The following is a 17,921-nucleotide window of genomic DNA, read 5'->3' on the forward strand; positions in this document are numbered from 1 at the left end:
ATTTGGTCCCTTTTGAGTTAGGGTTTTGGTTACAGGCTTCTAAAGGTTAGAGAAGGGATAGATATTGAAAGTTTATCCATGTATGGCCTTAATTGATATAGATTTGAGCTTTGGAGCTCTAAAAATAAGGATTAAAAGCTTAATGAATTAAGCTGGTGAGGACATTATCACAATGTGCCATTGTTGCTGTCATGACAGGGAGGCGGGGAAGTTTTCCAATGTTTTAGCGTTTAGCCACAATGAAGTCGCCATGGTGTTGGACACAACGTGGTGACCTGACTGTTGACTTTTTAACCAATTTTAACTTGAGGTCAAACTTTAGGTTTCATGCCTTAGATTGAGAATTTATATTTATTTGTCTAGGTGGGTGTGAAACCAGTTTATTGCATATTTTAGGGATTTCTGTTTTCTTCTATGAGGTGAGTTTCTCTCATTAAACTTTATACTGCAGTATATATCCTTTGTACTTTAGGACGTTGGTATGTTGTGATGATCTAGGAGAGTATTTTGGCTAAGAAGTTGGTTGACATTTACATTCAGGAGGTTGTGACACGACATGGAGTACCACTTTCCGTGGTTTTTGATAGGGATGTTTGGTTTACTTCCAGGTTCTAGAAGAGATTCCACAAGGATTTGGGTACTCGTTTTCATTTTAGTACGACTTTTCACCCACAGACTGATGGTTGGAGTGAGCAGATGATCCAGACATTGGAGGACATGTTGCGGGCTGGTGTACTAGATTTTGGCAGGAGTTGGGATACGTATCTTCCTTTGGCAGAGTTTTCGTATAACAATAGTTATCACGTCAACATTGATCGACCTCATTTTGAGATTCTCTATGGGAGGAAGTATACGACCCTGATATGTTGGTTTGTGTTCGGTTAGCGAGCCATGGGTAGTATGGAGGTGGTACTTCGGACAACTGAGTTGATTCAACAGGTTCGTGCTAGACTTCAAACATCATAGAACCAAAAGAAGAGCTATGCAGATAGATGCCAGTCAGACATAGAACTCTACGATGGGGACATGGTATTCCTAAAGGTGTCACCTTGCAAAGGTATCATCCGATTCAGGAAGCGAGGTAAGCTAGGCCCCAGATACATTGGTCCTTTCAGGGTGTTAGCCCGGGTGGGCAGGGTTGCGTATCACTTAAATCTACCAGAGGAGCTCAGTTAGATGCATAGTACTTTCCATGTCTCTCAGCTGCAAAAATGTCTAATGGATGATTCCGTAGTGGTTCCATTGTAAGACACTCAGGAGGATGATCGCCTGAACTATATAGATAAACCAGTGACCATCCTCGACAAGAAGATGAAGACTCTTCAAAACAAGGTTGTGGATTTGGTAAAGGTGCAGTGGCAACATCAAAAGGGGTCAGAATGGACATGGGAGCCTGAGGAGGAGATGAGATAACATTAACCATAGTTGTTTGCAGAGGCAGACTTCGAGGACGAAGTCTGACTCAAGTGGGGGCGAGTTGTAACACCCGATTCGCTAAGGTAAATTCTTAAGCTATTCACTCCACTTCTAAATTTATTTTTTGGCTTTAGAACCAGTACACTAGGCGTACATAAGGTATGTCGGGAATACTCGGAAGCTTGCATGGCACGAGGTTAGCCCCTGGTACGTTGGGCGTACCTAGTTGTACGCGGGGAGTACATCAGTCAAGGACAAGCCCTAATTTTTAGAGTTTACACCCTATTTAAGAACCTTATGTTCCCCAATCCTTCACCTTATCAGCCTCCATTGCCCCTTTTGAGCTATATCTTGAGACCCTAATCCATTTATCAAGAGATTGACCATTATGTGTGTGCGTGTGGTGCATATTGAAGAAGCAGAAGAATTATAGAGAAGCATTAGACAAGTGGGAGCTTGTAGATCTAGGGATTATTCACTCTTTCCAGCTTATTAAAGGTATAAAGCTTGTATCTTGATTACTCTATGTGTTAGATCTAGTCTAGGGCTTGTTTTTAACATATTTTGGTCCCATGGATGAAATCATGTGAGTAAATGCTAGTCCATATATGTTATGAAGTGTTTTTTGGATGTTTCTGAGGCCCTTGGTCCATAAAGTTTTCATCGATCTTGATGGTTGTAGATCAACCATGCATGAGTCAGTGATCATTTAATGGAAGTAAAATGCTAAATCTAGGGTGTGAGTCCCATTAAGTCATGCAATGGAGTACAGTTGCCAACTTTATTGTTTAGGACGTCCCTAGAGAGCTAGACCTGAAAGTTTGAAGTTGGGTTTAAAGCATTAAGTGCTTAATGAACATTTTTGGCCAACTGAGGCATACGAACACATACGATGAGCGTACGCGTCTGGGATCGTAACCCATGCATTGCAACCAAGTATGCCCGGCATACTGGTGGTACGCTTAACACACTCATCAGGGGTCATTTTTAGATTTTGAGTGTTGGGCCATTAGTGGATCTTTTTACCTTTTTGTGCCATGGTGGGTTTTAGGCCTCTTGGATGTCTTTTGGACTTTGGGCTAGTTTGGGCTTGGACTGCGATATGTCAAGCCCAATAAGAAGATGGTAAAACATTCTGTGACCCTTAAGAATAGGGATTAAGGATGTGGATTCCTAGTTCGTGTTAGTAACTTGATTGCTAATTAGAGTTGTATTATTTTTTATTTAGTGTGAGGATTATTAATTTAGCAGCCTGAGTGTGATTTGTCTATCTTCAGTCTGAGGTGAGTTCCTTCACTGTACTCACGGGTCGAAGGCACCAATGTTGTCCCACCGATTTATGTTTATAGGATGAAAGTGTCTTTGTGACAATTTCCTGTTATGCCTAGTTATGCTCGTTGTCTCTGTGACTCTTGCTGTTATAATTGTATGCTTGTTGTAGGGGTGAAATAGACCCGATGTCGGGTTGAAACGGATCGGAGGGGTGAAATAGACCCAATATCAGTTGAAAGAAACCGAACGGGGTGAAATAGACCCAGTATCGGTTGAAAGAGACTGAATGGGGGGGTTGAAATAGACCCAATTATGTTTTGACGGTTATGTATGTGTGGTATGGGGTATTTTGGGGAGCTCACTAAGCTTTGTGCTTATAGTTTTCAGTTTATTTTTCAGGTACTTCTAGCTCAAAAGGGAAGGTCCCGTCATGATCGCACTGCATCCGCCCATGTTTTCCACATTATGTGATTTTAGGATTTTGAACTCTGATGATATTTTCACTATGATACATTTTGGTTGATTTGACATAATTATTGAATGCTTGAGAATGATTTAAAAACATTTTTTTCTGAATGTTTGGGATGTTACAACTTATAAGGGCCATCCTTCTTAACAAACTTATCCAAGAGAGACTTAAACGCTGTCATATGCCTGGAGCACCCACTATCAAGATACCAAACATACTACTAACCCTACAATGCTAAGAAACAGATTAGAACGCACTAACCTATTTTTCAATGGGTATTTTCACTAAGGATTTAACATCAAAAATATTATAACAAGCAACATGGAGAAATTTAAGGAGTTATTCTTTTTAATCCATTTATCATTTCTTATGGAAATATTGTAAACTCTTTTAATGTTTTCTCCAAATGTATAGTCACTAATTTTATGAGATTTATCTCCACAAGATAGCAAACTTTTATAATATACTTTTTATTTTTATTAAACATGTTGGTATTTTTCAAAAATTCCGGTTTCCAATGAGTTGAAATTTTATCATGTATCTTATGAACTTTTGAAAAAGCTTTAGAAAAAAGATATATCAGTGTGACAAGATGTGGAGATAGAATACTGACACGTTGGTGTACACAAAGATTCATCTGTGTTAGAAGAATCAGTGTCAAAAGAAATAGAGTCATCAGTGGCACACTTGATAACAGTACAATTTGGAGATGCACTGAGTATATCATGTATGGAGTGGAATTCACCATTGGATATAGGAAACTTAAGATACATGTTAGTGGTAGGAATTGGAATATTAAAAGAAGGATTTCTAATAGTAGGATCTAAGGTAGTTAAGAGGGTATTACAAACAGTGATACCATCAGAACTTCTTATGTAGTGTTTATTTATGTAAATATTACTAGCAAACCTTGATTTAAAGTCATCTTAAAGATCACTAAGAGTAGAAAAGTTAGGTTCGGTTTCAAATTTTTTATAAACTCCTACAACCTCATCTATATTTCCACCAAGAATTTTCTCACACTGATTAGGTATCTGGGCATCAATTTTTTTTTAGCTTATGATGATTGTGTGCCTAATTATTAACTATACCTTGTAGTTTATTTGCATGCAATTCATCATTGTCCTTTTTTGTGTGAAGGTCAACATTTGTAAGAGATAGATTCATGACATTGATGTTTGTTTAAGCAATAGTTTTCATAGCGTCTATTAGTTTATTTGTCAGTGATTCAATTTCAAAACTAAGTCATTACTTTTCTTGATTAACATTTGAAAGTTGAAGACACAAGTAATTATTCATCATTCATTTTTCGTTATCATAATAGTTGACAATTTTGTTCACCTGATATAAAGATGATGAGTCCCACTCCAACATCTTTGAATCTTTATCAACTTTACCTAGATCAAATTTAACTGAGCTTGACCTACTTCCTCCTTCATCAAAGAAAAATGCATCAGTACGAGCCATCAAACACTTATCCTTTTCTTTATCTTCATCTGATGATTCTTCATCATCCGCCCAATTTTCCACTTCATCTATAAGAGTTTTCACATCAAAGTTCAGCCTCTTCAGAGAGGCCAACAGTTTCTTATACTTCACTTCATAACCTTCATTCATGTCCACCTTCATGGACATGCACTCCTTGGCAAAATGATCAGTGCCTCCACAGTTGAAGCACTTTGGTCCTTTATTCTTCTAAACCAACAATCTTCCTACAAACGTCATATTCCTTAGATGCTGTCAGACTTTGATAGCAATATTCTGGGTCCATAAGGTTTCTTGTTGCTTTGACTAATGTTGCATTTGACTATCAAGGCTTCACCTTCGTATTCATTAGAGAAGTTATTTTCACTATTTGGGGTTGAGTTCCTTGAATAAAGGGCCATAGATTTGTCCCTGTGAGTTTCTCGCATAATTTCCTTGCACAAAATCTTTGTTTCTTCATGATTATGAAGATTACCAAATAATGAAGACGGATCCATGGTTACAATCTTCTCACTGTTCTTTAGAACATCAACATGACGTTCCCAACGATCATTTAGCGAGTTAAGAAACTTGATAACCAAGTAGTTTCTAGTTTTGTTCATATTGAGACGATGCATGCCGTTCACCAAGCAGTTAAAGCGATTGAAAACTTGAGTAAGACTTTCATTTTTCTGCTGGGAAAAGTGCTCGTATCTTCAATTTAGACTATTCTTATTGATAACTTTAACTTCATTAGTTCCTTCATAGGGTATCGTCAGTGTATCCATCATCTCCTTGGTAGGTCTGCAATTTTGAACAAAATTATAGATGTCATAGGGATGAGTGTTTTCTATAAAGGCATGAGCTTTGACATCAAGGGCAACAAGACACTTATCTTCTTCAGTAAACTCATGTGTAGGTTTTTTATTCTCATCACCATCCTTAACATTATCCTTCATGGGATGATACATAGGAACACGAAGACCACGCTTGATGATATCCAACATGAAATAGTCCATGGTTTCGAGGACCATCATGGCTTTTGACTTCCAGATGGTGAAGTTCTTTTCATCAAACTATGGAATTTTGTGACTAGAAATGATTTTAGAGTGATTGGATGAAGCAGAAGAAATTGCTAAGAGATATTAATGACATGCTCTGATACAATTGTGAGATCCCTGATCAAGATCGATTAACAGAAAAGACAAAGAACAATGGTTTATCACAAAGGTTTTTCACTAAGAAAGTTCTCACTATGAGAACAATGATAAAGCTAGTATTTGTAAATCAACAAATGACAAAAACCCTTAATACATGATTTATAGTAAAAGCTAAGCGATGTGAATACCTAGAAATCAGGGATTTCATCTAATCTATATAAATACAAGATATATATGATATCCCTAAGATATCGAATCTGCTAACTAACTACACGTATAACTATACATACAAAACATCATCACGCTGACGCTGGCTTTACAGATTAAGTCTTCACGTTGGCGTTGGTGAGACGCTGTTGATGATGGAAGTCAACGTGACCCATTTTTACTTCTTCATATTTTAAGGTTCGATGTTACACTAAGTTCCTTTTTGGCTTTTGGAAATGAATCCTTGGAGTTTGAAGCAACTCCAAGACATTGGATAAGATTTATGCTAGTTCTTGGACCTTATGGTCCCATAAAGTTTGTATCTTGATCATAAATCAACTATGCATGAGTTTCTAGGTCATTTGGTCCCTTTTTGAGTTAAAGTTTTAGATCTAGTCTTGTAATGGTTATGGAAGGGATAAAGTTGGAAACTTTATCATGCATTGCCTTAATCGATCATGATCTAATATTTGGAGCTATGAAAATAAGGATTAAGAGCTTATTGAATTAAGTTGTTCAGACATGGAGGTGAGGAAGTTTGCGACTGTTTTGGCGTTTAGCCACCAAGACGTGGCTATGGTGTTGGCCACGATGTGTTGACCCGACTGTTGACTTTTAACCATTTACTTTTTGACCAAGTTTGACTTGAGATCAAACTTTAGGGTTCATGACTTAGATTGAGAATTTACCCTTATTTGTCTAGGTAGGTCTAATATCGGTTTATTGCATGTGATGAATTGTAGGGATTTATGTGTTTGTATGTGAGGTGAGCTTTTTCACTATACTTTGTACTATACTATATATCATTTGTATGTTTATAATGTAGGTATGTTGTAGTGATCTGTTATATTGGTAGACCTGTTATGATTACAAGTGTTTGTTTGTTATTTTCACATGTCGAAATATTATGGTTGGCTTGATACGGTCCTGCTTTGTGATGTAGGCCAAAAGACCCATGAGGTCGAGTTTATGATGTAGGCCCAAGGGGAGCGGCCTGACTCGAATGTTGTAGGCTCTGAATAGCAGTCCAGCCTCGTGCTGTAAGCCTTGTGTGCATACATTGTATGTGTATTGTTGTGTGAAATATTTTGGGGAAATCACTAAGTTTGGGCTTACAGTTGTGGATTTAAATGTTTTAAGTACTTCTGAGGATAGGGCTAAGGCGAAGGCGTGACTATACACATCATCTGTTGATCATTATGTTTTGATAGATGTTATGACTTTGATACGTTGATGATTTATGCTTTTATGGAAAACGAGTTTCATTTCCTTTAAAATGATTTTTTTTAATATGGTTTTTGGAACGTTATAAATAAAGCTCGAATCGAGCCAAAATCAACCTCGAGCCCCTCATAACTTAAACGAGGTCAAATCGAGCATGTCCAAGCTAAAACTCAGTTCGGCTCGTTTACACTCCTACAAATAAGAATAAGAATGAAGAAGAGGTAAGACACTCAATGATGACACCATGGATGGTCAACCCCATCCAGGGGCGGATGTGTGTGGTGCCCGGGGGGTCCCGGGCCACTGCTCCGCTTCGGTCCGTAAGGGTAAAAAAAAAAAAAAAAAAAAAAAATTCTACTAGGTGCACCGGCTTCAAATTTGTTCGGGTGACACTATACTTTCGAGGCCCGTAAAATATAAAGTGTAAACAATGCTAGTCCAAAAAACATAAAGAAAATTAGTCCATTAACATAAATGCATTGTGAGTGGCCCAAGTTCCTTATTAAGTTTTTAACCCAATTGACCCACATACCCACTCATTACCCAATAACCCAATACCCATCTTAGCTAAAGAAAAGAAGAGGATATCGATCCTAAATAGAAAAAAAAAATCGGAACATCACCTCTGTGACGTGCGAACAGCGAACGAGAAGAGGAAGAAAAAAAAATCGGCCTCCCTTCCTGCTTCCATTCAATCGATTTTGCTTGGCTTGGCTTCACAATCCTTTCAAACCTACAAATACAATGAAACAAGTAAGTATTGATAATTTTAGGTTTATGAAATTAGTCAAATTAGTTGTTTTTTTGTTGAAATTTCTTATTGTTTAGGTGAAATTACTAGTTGTTAACCTTGAAATTACATGTTTACTTGTAACTTATTGTTAGAATGGTAGATACTTAGATTGTTAACCTTGAAATTATTCAAATTAGTTTGTTTTCCATTGAGTTTTTGAACAATTGGATGGCTTATTTGTTTGATATTGAATTGTTAGGATAAAATTGGGTCCTTTTTTGGAAGAACAAGCATCAATAAATCGAGTGTTGGAGAATCCTCAAAAAGACCATGCTCCAATGATTTAAGTTTTGAAGAATCCTCTAAAAGACCATGTCCTTCTAATCAATCATTCCCTTCGGTTTCTAATGTAAATCCACAACCTACAACTACTCCAATTACAATTGTTGAATTGAAAGATCTTCCAAGAGACCCGGGTGTTAGACCAAAGATTACAACTTACCATCCAAATCAAAGAGATGAAATAAGGAGGGCATATTTGCTTCAAGGACCTTGTCAACCAAGGGGTCATACATTCCCTTCAAAGAAAATAGGTTCAAAAGAAAGACGTTTTGTTGTTAAGTGGTTTGATGACTTTGATTGGTTAGAATATAGCATAAAAGAGAACAAAGCATTTTGTTTATTTTGCTATGTATGTGGAGACATGGTGGGAAAACAACATGGAAGAGATGCATTTGTTTCACAAGGTTTTGATAGTTGGAATAAAAGACAGTCATTAAGAGATCATATGGGTGGTATTGATAGTTTTCATCACAAAGCAAAAGAAAATTGTGAATTTTTATTGAAAGAAAAACAATCTATTAGTGCAGCCTTCAAGAAGCAAACCAAGATTGAGGAGAGTAATTATAAACTTCGTTTAGGTGCTTCAATTTGGTGTTGTAAATTTTTATTGAAAAATGGTTTACCATTTCGGGGTCATGATGAGTCGAGTGACTCTCTTAATAGAGGGCTTTTCTTGGAGTTATTATCTTTCTTAAGAGACCATAATGAAGGCATTCGCAATGTTACCTTAGAAAATGCTCCTCAAAATAATCAAGTGACGTGTCCAAGGACTCAAAAGCAAATTGTTGAATGCTTTTCAACAGAGATAGTTGTAGATATTTGCAAAGAAATTGGTAAAGATGTGTTTTCTTTATTGGTTGATGAATCTAGTGATGTATCAAAAAAAGAACAAATGGCCATAGTTTTGAGGTATGTCGACAATTGTGGAGTGGTGAAGGAGAGATTCATTGGAGTGGTGCATGTGAAGGATACATCCTCTTTGACTCTTAAAGCTGCCATAGATGACGTTTTTACCCGTAACAGTTTGAGTGTGTCCCAGGTAAATATAACAACTTTTTATTCCTTATTATGAATTTTAATTGAATATTATTCGAGTTAATGTTTAATATCTTTTTTTATCAGGTAAGAGGACAAGGTTACGATGGGGCAAGCAATATGCGAGGGGCATTTAATGGTCTAAAAGCTTTGATTTTACAAGAAAATGATTCAGCGCATTATGTGCATTGCTTTGCACACCAACTTCAGTTAGTTATTGTGGGTGTAGCAAAGAAGCATGATGGTGTGGACGATTTCTTTGAGCAACTTTCTTTGGTGGTTAATGTGGTAGGTGGATCATGTAAAAGACAAGACATGCTACGGGAAAGTCAAAGAGAAAGGGTGCAATTGTCAATTGGAAATGGTGAACTTGCAACTGGAAGAGGGTTAAATCAAGAGAGCTCGCTTATTCGAGCGGGAGATACAAGATGGGGTTCACATTTCAAAACCATCACAAGTTTGATGAACTTATTTCCGGAGGTTCGTCATGTTCTTGTTTATGTCGAAGAGGAAGGATCCACTTTAAGTAACCGAAATCAAGCATTTGGTATCTTAAAATATTTCAAGACATTAGATTTCGTGTTTTACTTACATTTGATGTATGAAATTTTACATCTCACAAATGTATTGTCAAAGCATCTTCAAAAAAATGATCAAGATATTTTAGAAGCGGCTTCTTTGGTTAGAGGGACAATGGACGCATTGAAGTCTTTGAGAGACACAGGGTTTGCTAAACTTTTATCGAAGGTATTCTCTTTTTGTCAAAAACATGATATTAATATTGTGGAGATGACGGAAAATTATGTCACATCAAGAGGCCGTAAGACTAAAGTTACTAATCAATTTCATTTTGAAGTTGAAATTTTCAACACCGTCATGGATATGCAAATTATAGAATTCGGGGACCGATTTAGTGAGCTTAGCACCCAATTACTAGAATACATGGGGGCTTTGAGTCCTTGTGATTCATTTGCTAAATTTGACAAAACAAAGTTGTTAAAGTTGAGTGAGTTATACAAAAAAGATTTTGATGATGCGGAGAGGATGCAACTTGATGGTGAACTTGAAATATACTATCACGCTTTACATAAAGATGATCGGTTCACTAGTTTGCAAGGAATTTCCGACCTTTCTCGTTTGATGGTGGAAACGGGGAAACATCGGTCGTATCCTATGATTTATAGGTTGTTGAAGTTGGTTTTGGTTTTACCCGTTGCAACCGCAACAGTCGAAAGATGTTTTTCAGCAATGAAGTTGTTGAAGACGGATTTGCGTAACAAAATAGGTGATGATTTTTTGAACGATGCCATGATTTCTTATGTTGAAAAAGAAGCACTTATGAAAGTGAAGATCGAAGATGTAATGGATCGGTTTCAAAAAATGTGTACTCGTAGATGTCAAATTTAAATATTAAGATGTAATGGATCGGTTTGATGTATTAGTATTTTTAATCTTTTTTATGTTATTATATTCGGACGAAAAAAAATTGTGCCACTGCTATGACAACTTTCTGCGTCCGCCACTGACCCCATCCCATCCCCGCCCCATTGTCAACTCTATGTTGAACACCATGTAAGGGAGGGGTCACCATTCACCACAATCCATATAAGACTCTCCATATTCTTCTCCAACCATATCCCATGGCTTAATATTGATATTAAATTATCTATATTTTATGTTAAATTATAAAGATGTGAGACATAAAATATAAAAAGATAATTTTAAATAGTTACAATACTAGTATAATAACTTTAAATATTATTGTTAAATAAATAATTTTCTTCTTTCTTTTATCTAATTTAGTATACTAATACAATCCCAAAAAACTATAAGGTTTTGAAGCGGACCAAGGGAGTCAAAACTTGGAGTACCGAATAATACCCCAGCATTAAATACGTCAGTATTCCGATTCAAAACTAAAACGGGTATTTGGGTTCGGATCCCCAGTAAACTAACTCATTTAAATTCAATCCACCACCATCGCCATCACCACCACCTCCGCCTTCCACCTTCAAAAACACACACTTACACTCCATAGAAGGAAGCAACGCAACAACCATCATCCACCATTTTCATCTCATTCTCTCTCTATTACAACAAGAGAGAGATTAAAGCTGCAAAAAGGCTATACCCTTTCATCAGCTTTCCTTTATTCATTCCCTTCTCAACTCCCGATGTGTGGTTTTCTGTGACATACAGAAACAACTTTCTTATCTGAATTCTATCTTGTGAGAGTTCGAGAAGAAAAAGGTAGAACTTGATTAAAGTTTTTGAAATATTTTCATGGTGGTTGTATAAATCTTGATTAGTTAGGGATCGAAGTTTGAGTATGGGAAGAGAGTGGTTGTACAAAGCCGCCGGTGGCGGAGATGCCAGCTCCGGTAGACGTGGTAAAGGGAAACCGCCGTCCACCACTAGTAAACCTGTGAACATAAAAACAAAAAAAGAGAGAAACAGTTCATCTTCTGGATGCATGAGTGCCATTTTTAATTTCTTCGATGTTCAACATCATCAGTTTGGCTTACGCTACCCTTCTTTCATCTCCGAATCCGCCATTAATAACCCACAACAATTTAACATTGGTCTTCAAGGTATCTATCTCTCAATCTAGCTAAAAAGTGTTATAAGTTCTTTATGTTTTTTTGTTTTGGGTTTTCAGTATTCATTTTGCTGTGATTATGATGTTGTAGGCGTAGAAGCACCGAGGAACAGTTTGGAGTCGCCGGAATCTGCCATGGACGTTGCTCCATCATCATCATCATCTTCATCAGTCAAAGAAAAGTCTAACTTGAACATCCCAGTAAGTTTGATGTTAGTAATTTGAAATTTTGATCAATGATCATCGAATTTATTGTGATTTAATTTTGATAATACAGATGGGTGGCATTCAAATCAAAACAAAACGATCAAGATTATCAGATCAAGATTTATCTTCAGAATATAGCAGCTCTCCTAGTACTAAAACACCTAATCTAGTTGCTAGATTAATGGGTCTTGATCTTCTCCCGGAATATTCATCCCCCAGACCTTCATCATCATCCTCCACTCCGGTGACCACCCATAAACACAGTCGTTCTTTACCGGCGACTCCCAGAATATCAACGGCAAGCAGAGGATCAACAGATAACGATTACCACCATCGGTTTTCTCTCCAAATAGACAAAGAGAACTGTAACAGTTATAAGCGTCAAGAACACGAGTCCTTGCAGATGAAAATGGCCCGCCGGAGATCGGAACTTCTGTTGCACCGATCAGACGATGAGAACACAAGTCTGTACGCAAAGCAGATTGCGAACCAAGTGAGGGAAAGAATCAGCCGGCGACTTGGTACAGACATCACAAACACCGTGTCATCACAGTCATCGACGACGAGAAATAAAGAACAGAGAAGAGATTCTAATCTGGTTTTGCTCAAACCAAAGAAACCAGCTCCATCACCATTGATGACGCAAGCTCCGGCGCCGGCGCCGGCATCAAAACAAAAACAAGATGATACGAATACGACGCCATTTTCGAGCTCACCAAAGCTCAGATTGTTGGACATTAAGAGCAATCTTAGTAAACCCAATTCAAATTCACAGTCATCACCATTCAAAGAGGTAGGATCGAAGCCAGAAACACGACCAGTACGTCATCAAAAGCCATTAACGAAGCCGGAGAAACCAGTGAAAGATCAAAAAATTCAGAGAATCGCAAGTGAAAGATACGAGTTGCGCTTGAAGAATGTGCGTCAACAAGATGACGCATTTGTGAGCAAGATCTGTAAGAAGTCAACTCCATTACCAAATCATGTTGTAAATGTCAAGAACACAACAAAGTTTCTTTCTTTCAAGAAAGAGATGACGTCTTCTTCCTCAACAAGACTACCTCAAAAACAGGTACATTTTAGTCGTACAATTAACTCTGATGTCATTTGTTGTTATCTTTGTATTCTTAATCACTGCATACATGACATCATTTTTGTCTATGAGAATCTACTCCATCTTCAAGTATATACTAATCATTATTATATTAAAATTTTGAATAAATGGATACTCACAAATGAGTGAAATGTAAAAGTCTAAAGTCATTTAACAAAATATATACATTTTTGGTACTAAAATAAACCTTTACATTAATTCAAAACTTGTTAAATTTGGAACTACAAAATTACTTTTATGATAGTCTCAGATTTATGAATATATTTGGTAACATATGAATATGTATATTAAAGTATTAAGTAATATATAATATTTTTCTAAACTTTTTATTTTCTTAAAGCTTTTTATTTTCTTTTAGAAGAGATCCTTCACAAAACAATTTCGCAATTCAAAATAACTCTTTTCTGAAATTTGAAACATTTTGACTAAGTACCAAAATATCGTTTATTTTGATGATCATCCCCAAAGTAAATATAATAAATGGTCTCTAATCTTGATCTAAAACAAACGGTCTTTAAACATGAGTATTTTTGAATTAATTTGTATAGCCAATATTTTATTAAAATATACTATTATATTTATTTTAAGGCAAATCTATTATTAAATTACATACCAAATCAACTAAGTACCAAAAAATCGTTAATTTTGGTGGTCATCTCCAAAATAAATATAATAAATGGTCCATAAACTTGATCTAAAACAAACGTTCTTTAAACATGAGTATTGTGGAATTAATTTGTATAGCCATTTTTTTATTAAAATATACTATTATATCTATTTTAAGGCAATTATATTACTAAATTATATACCAAATCAACTTGTTATTTTTTTCCTTGTCGTACGTAATTATATTAGGAAATTAATCTTCAAATTATCTTGAAATGGGGTTTTATGGAATATTTGATTTTGCAGGTGTCCTTGGTCAGCATGACGCAGTTACCTAGTAGACTGAACTCCTCGTACAATCAGAATGACATACGCATGTTCAAGCTTTCCGATCAAGATTCCAACGCTGCCACCACATCGTCCTCCGATCCCAACGGCGGTTCTTTTTCCGATCACTTCGACTACATTTCAAGAATCCTCGACCTTTGTGGAATCCACAGCACCACCCTCATCTCAATCGGTCAATGGTACTCCCCTTCTCACCCACTTCATCCCTCAATATTTCATCAGCTAGAAAAACACCACCACCCCACCACCACCGCCGGACGAAGGTTGATGTTCGAATTAGTAGATGAACTGCTGGCGGAAATCTTGAAGCCTTACATGAATCTGAAACCATGGGTTTGTCCAAAAACATCGGATTCATGTGGAATGCGTGGGTCGGATTTGATCAAGAAGTTATGTGAGAAGATTGAGAGTATTCCGGCAGCCGATTGTGAGGTGTTGGAAGACATAGATGGGTTGATCGAGAGGGATATAGGAGGGAGCATGCGGCGGCTGTGGTCGACGGCGTTTGAGGCGGAGGCGGAGGATATAGTGAAGGAGATAGAGAGTGAGATCGTGGAAACGTTGATGCATGAATTTTCAACGGTAACGGTGGCTCCGGCAGGATCTGACAAGTGAGGTCATATGTGTCGTTCACGTGATCAGATGCTGTTCGTTTGGCACAAAAAAGAAGGCACAATGGAAAGTCAGCTTTATGTGGCAAAGTGAAGAACAGTAGCCCATAAGAGAAATCAAATATCTTTCAGATTATAAATGGTATTCGTTTTTATTGTATTTAAAAAATAATTTAATAAAAACATATTATTCATTAAATATGCAAAAAAAGAGCTATCACAAGATTTAATACATTTAAATAAACGTTAATAACATAGTAATGTATTATATCTGTGTACATTAAAATGTGTTCTATATGATTAATAATTAAAAAAATTTAAATAAACGTTAATAACATAGTAATGTATTATATCTGTGTACATTAAAATGTGTTCTATATGATTAATAATTAAAAAAATTTCAAGCTGCTAAAATATACTAGTATGATTGGATATATAATGGGTGTCTTTGGAAGAAGTAGTTGTTAGCTAGAGGCAAGTAGGGGATAGCTTATAGCTTGTAACTCGTAGCATATAACATGTATCGGGTAGCTGGAAGCTGTAGCTTTTAATTGTTATATGAGTGTTTGGAAAAAATAGTTGAAAACTTTTGAAATAAATATGTAAAATTACATAAAGGAAAATTGTTTAAAATAAATAAATATATAAATATATTTTTAATGGCAATTATGGAAATTGGTTTCAAAAGTTTAGTAGCGTTAGTTTTTAGATTTGAGCGTTTTGTTTAAACTAAAAGTTAAACATTTGTATTACCAAACGAAACTTTTTGTTTAAACTATAGCGTATTGTTAAAAGATAAAAGTCAGAAAAGTTCTGTGTCAAACACACCCATCGTAACTAATTGATGATTTGGTATTTTTGTGTCTCATATAGATCTAATATATAATCGTGAACGAATATTTTATAACGTGTAAACAATCTAACATGTATCTCTTATGTAAATGAGATACCATTCATTTGTAGGTTATTCATTTGTAAGTATATACTTGTGGTTTTATATTTATAGGTAAATGTAATGAGGTGCCATTCATTTGTAGGTTATTCATTTGTAAGTATGTGGTTTTATATTTTTAGTTAAGTGGTACTAAAAATCAGATATAACCTATTTATAGATCCTAGATCAACTCATTCAAAAAAAAGTTTTCTTTTTCTTTGGGTTCTTCAAAAACAAAAGCAATAATTATAGACGAAAGCCTGATTCCAGAGGATAGGTCATAATCAAATGTAAAAAGCATATACCATAAAATTAAGGCATACGTAAACCCTTTTTCAAAGTTATCCATCATCCAAGATGTTCTAATTCGAGAAGGGTATGCCAAAGTTGCATGGAATACCTATTTTCTCTTTCATACTTGAGTTGAAATCTTTTGTACTTGAGTTGAAAATCATAGAATAAGATGATATTGTTGGACCTTATTCATATTTAAGTTAGATAGATTACACATTGAATATAAGTTCATAATTAAGTATTAGATCCATCGCAAGTACACATATGTCAAATTGGTATGAACCTGCAATACCCCCATCATAATAATAGTTGTTGATCAGTTGAAAAGAATGTAATAATAATTCACATACAAAAATAAATTAGTGATTAAATATGTATATGTAGCATAATACATTACACTCCTAAGTAATTAACATTATCCATGTAATACACGATCAAAATGATAGTTTGTAAAGAGCTAAGAGTTCAATACTAATCATGTACTAAAAATGCTCTTGTAGACAAAATGTTATGTAACATACGAGATAGATCAGGTGAGCAAAAATAAACCCCAAACCGAAATATCCGAAAAAAAACTAGAAAGCTGAACCCAAAACACCGAAACCGAACAAATAAGTAATGGTGCGATTTTATACTTTGTAAGAAACAAGTATTTTCAGAGCGCTTTGATTTTGCATTTTATACTATAGTGAAATACTACACAACACTATTCGTAAAAACTACATTATATGAATTTTTTCAATTAAGTTTGAGTAAAATGCATTTTTGGTATTTGTAACGATTGGTAAAATATGTTAGAGTTCGGCAGTTAAACTACCGCGAACCCTCATGTGTTAAGACCTATTGTATGTAATTTTGTGTTTATAAAGTGTACTAAAGATATAATACTCATAATTATATTCAGTATGTCTCAATTTGCCCAACAAGTTGTCTATCACTTAAGATCAAAACAAAAAAAAAAAAAAGTAATATTATTTTGCGCTAAAAATAATTTTTTTGCATCGAGTATACTTAGGACAAATATTTGATCAAATTGGATAGATTATATGTGACATCCCCATTTTTACGGCCAGAAAAGACCAATTTTGTTTATGCTTTATAAAAATAAGAGTACTTCTTTTCATAAAAATGTTGCGGAATTTGTTCCCAGAAAAACACGATAAATACATTATTAAAACATTTTCGAAGAAACGTATTTTATTCATTTTAAAACATTTGGGATGTCATTGTCAATACAGAAACATAAGCATAAACAGAACTTACATTTATTTACACTAGTGATCTACATCTCTTTGATCTCTCAGTGTAATGTGACTTCATATCAACACCTGTGATATAAATAAACTGAGTGGGTCAGGTTGGGAAACCTGGTGAGTACATAGGGTTTTCAACCCACAATAATATAATTATTATGTTTAAACAATCAACCAATTAAACCCAATTACTCATCCCCAGTATCTTCTTTACTCTTAAGGATCTACCCTAAGAATCAGCTATTTCTCGTTCATTCATTCCTAAGGATTATCCTAAGGAATCGGCACGAAGTCCATCGTTACCAAAGCTTATAGATTACAACTGGTGAAACATCTGGTAAACACTTAGTTCAAAAGTAACTAGTGAACACTTAGTTCAAAATACCTAGTGAACACACTCAGTTCAAAGATACGTAGTGAACACACTCAATTCAAAATACCTAATGAGCACGTAGTTCAAAAACACCTACAGGTTACGAGCTTACTAGCGTTCCACCGGACCATCTAGTGTCACCCATAGTCATCATCTATACTCCACTAGATGACTGGATCACTGACAACATTGATGTCTCCCATCGTGTTATCACAAAACAACTATTTTATCTACCCATGTTTTACCCAACACATTTTGTA

At 35.6% G+C, this 17,921-nt stretch overlaps 2 protein-coding genes across 2 annotated transcripts; both read left to right on the plus strand.

The window, feature by feature from the left end:
• Nucleotides 1-7,956: 7,956 nt before the first annotated feature.
• LOC111901805 (uncharacterized) lies at nt 7,957-10,729 on the plus strand. Its single transcript, XM_023897674.2, has 4 exons — nt 7,957-7,965; nt 8,041-8,082; nt 8,205-9,326; nt 9,410-10,729. Exons 1-4 carry the CDS (start codon nt 7,957-7,959, stop codon nt 10,727-10,729), a joined length of 2,493 nt encoding a protein of 830 aa, XP_023753442.1.
• Nucleotides 10,730-11,275: 546 nt separating this feature from the next.
• On the plus strand, nt 11,276-15,068 carry LOC111901685 (uncharacterized). Its single transcript, XM_023897569.3, has 4 exons — nt 11,276-11,913; nt 12,013-12,122; nt 12,199-13,200; nt 14,155-15,068. The coding sequence occupies exons 1-4, from the start codon at nt 11,652-11,654 to the stop codon at nt 14,809-14,811; spliced, it is 2,031 nt and encodes a 676-aa protein (XP_023753337.1). The 5' UTR covers nt 11,276-11,651; the 3' UTR covers nt 14,812-15,068.
• Nucleotides 15,069-17,921: the final 2,853 nt, after the last annotated feature.

This window comes from Lactuca sativa, chromosome 9, assembly GCF_002870075.4.
Source record: "Lactuca sativa cultivar Salinas chromosome 9, Lsat_Salinas_v11, whole genome shotgun sequence".
NCBI lineage: Eukaryota > Viridiplantae > Streptophyta > Magnoliopsida > Asterales > Asteraceae > Lactuca > Lactuca sativa.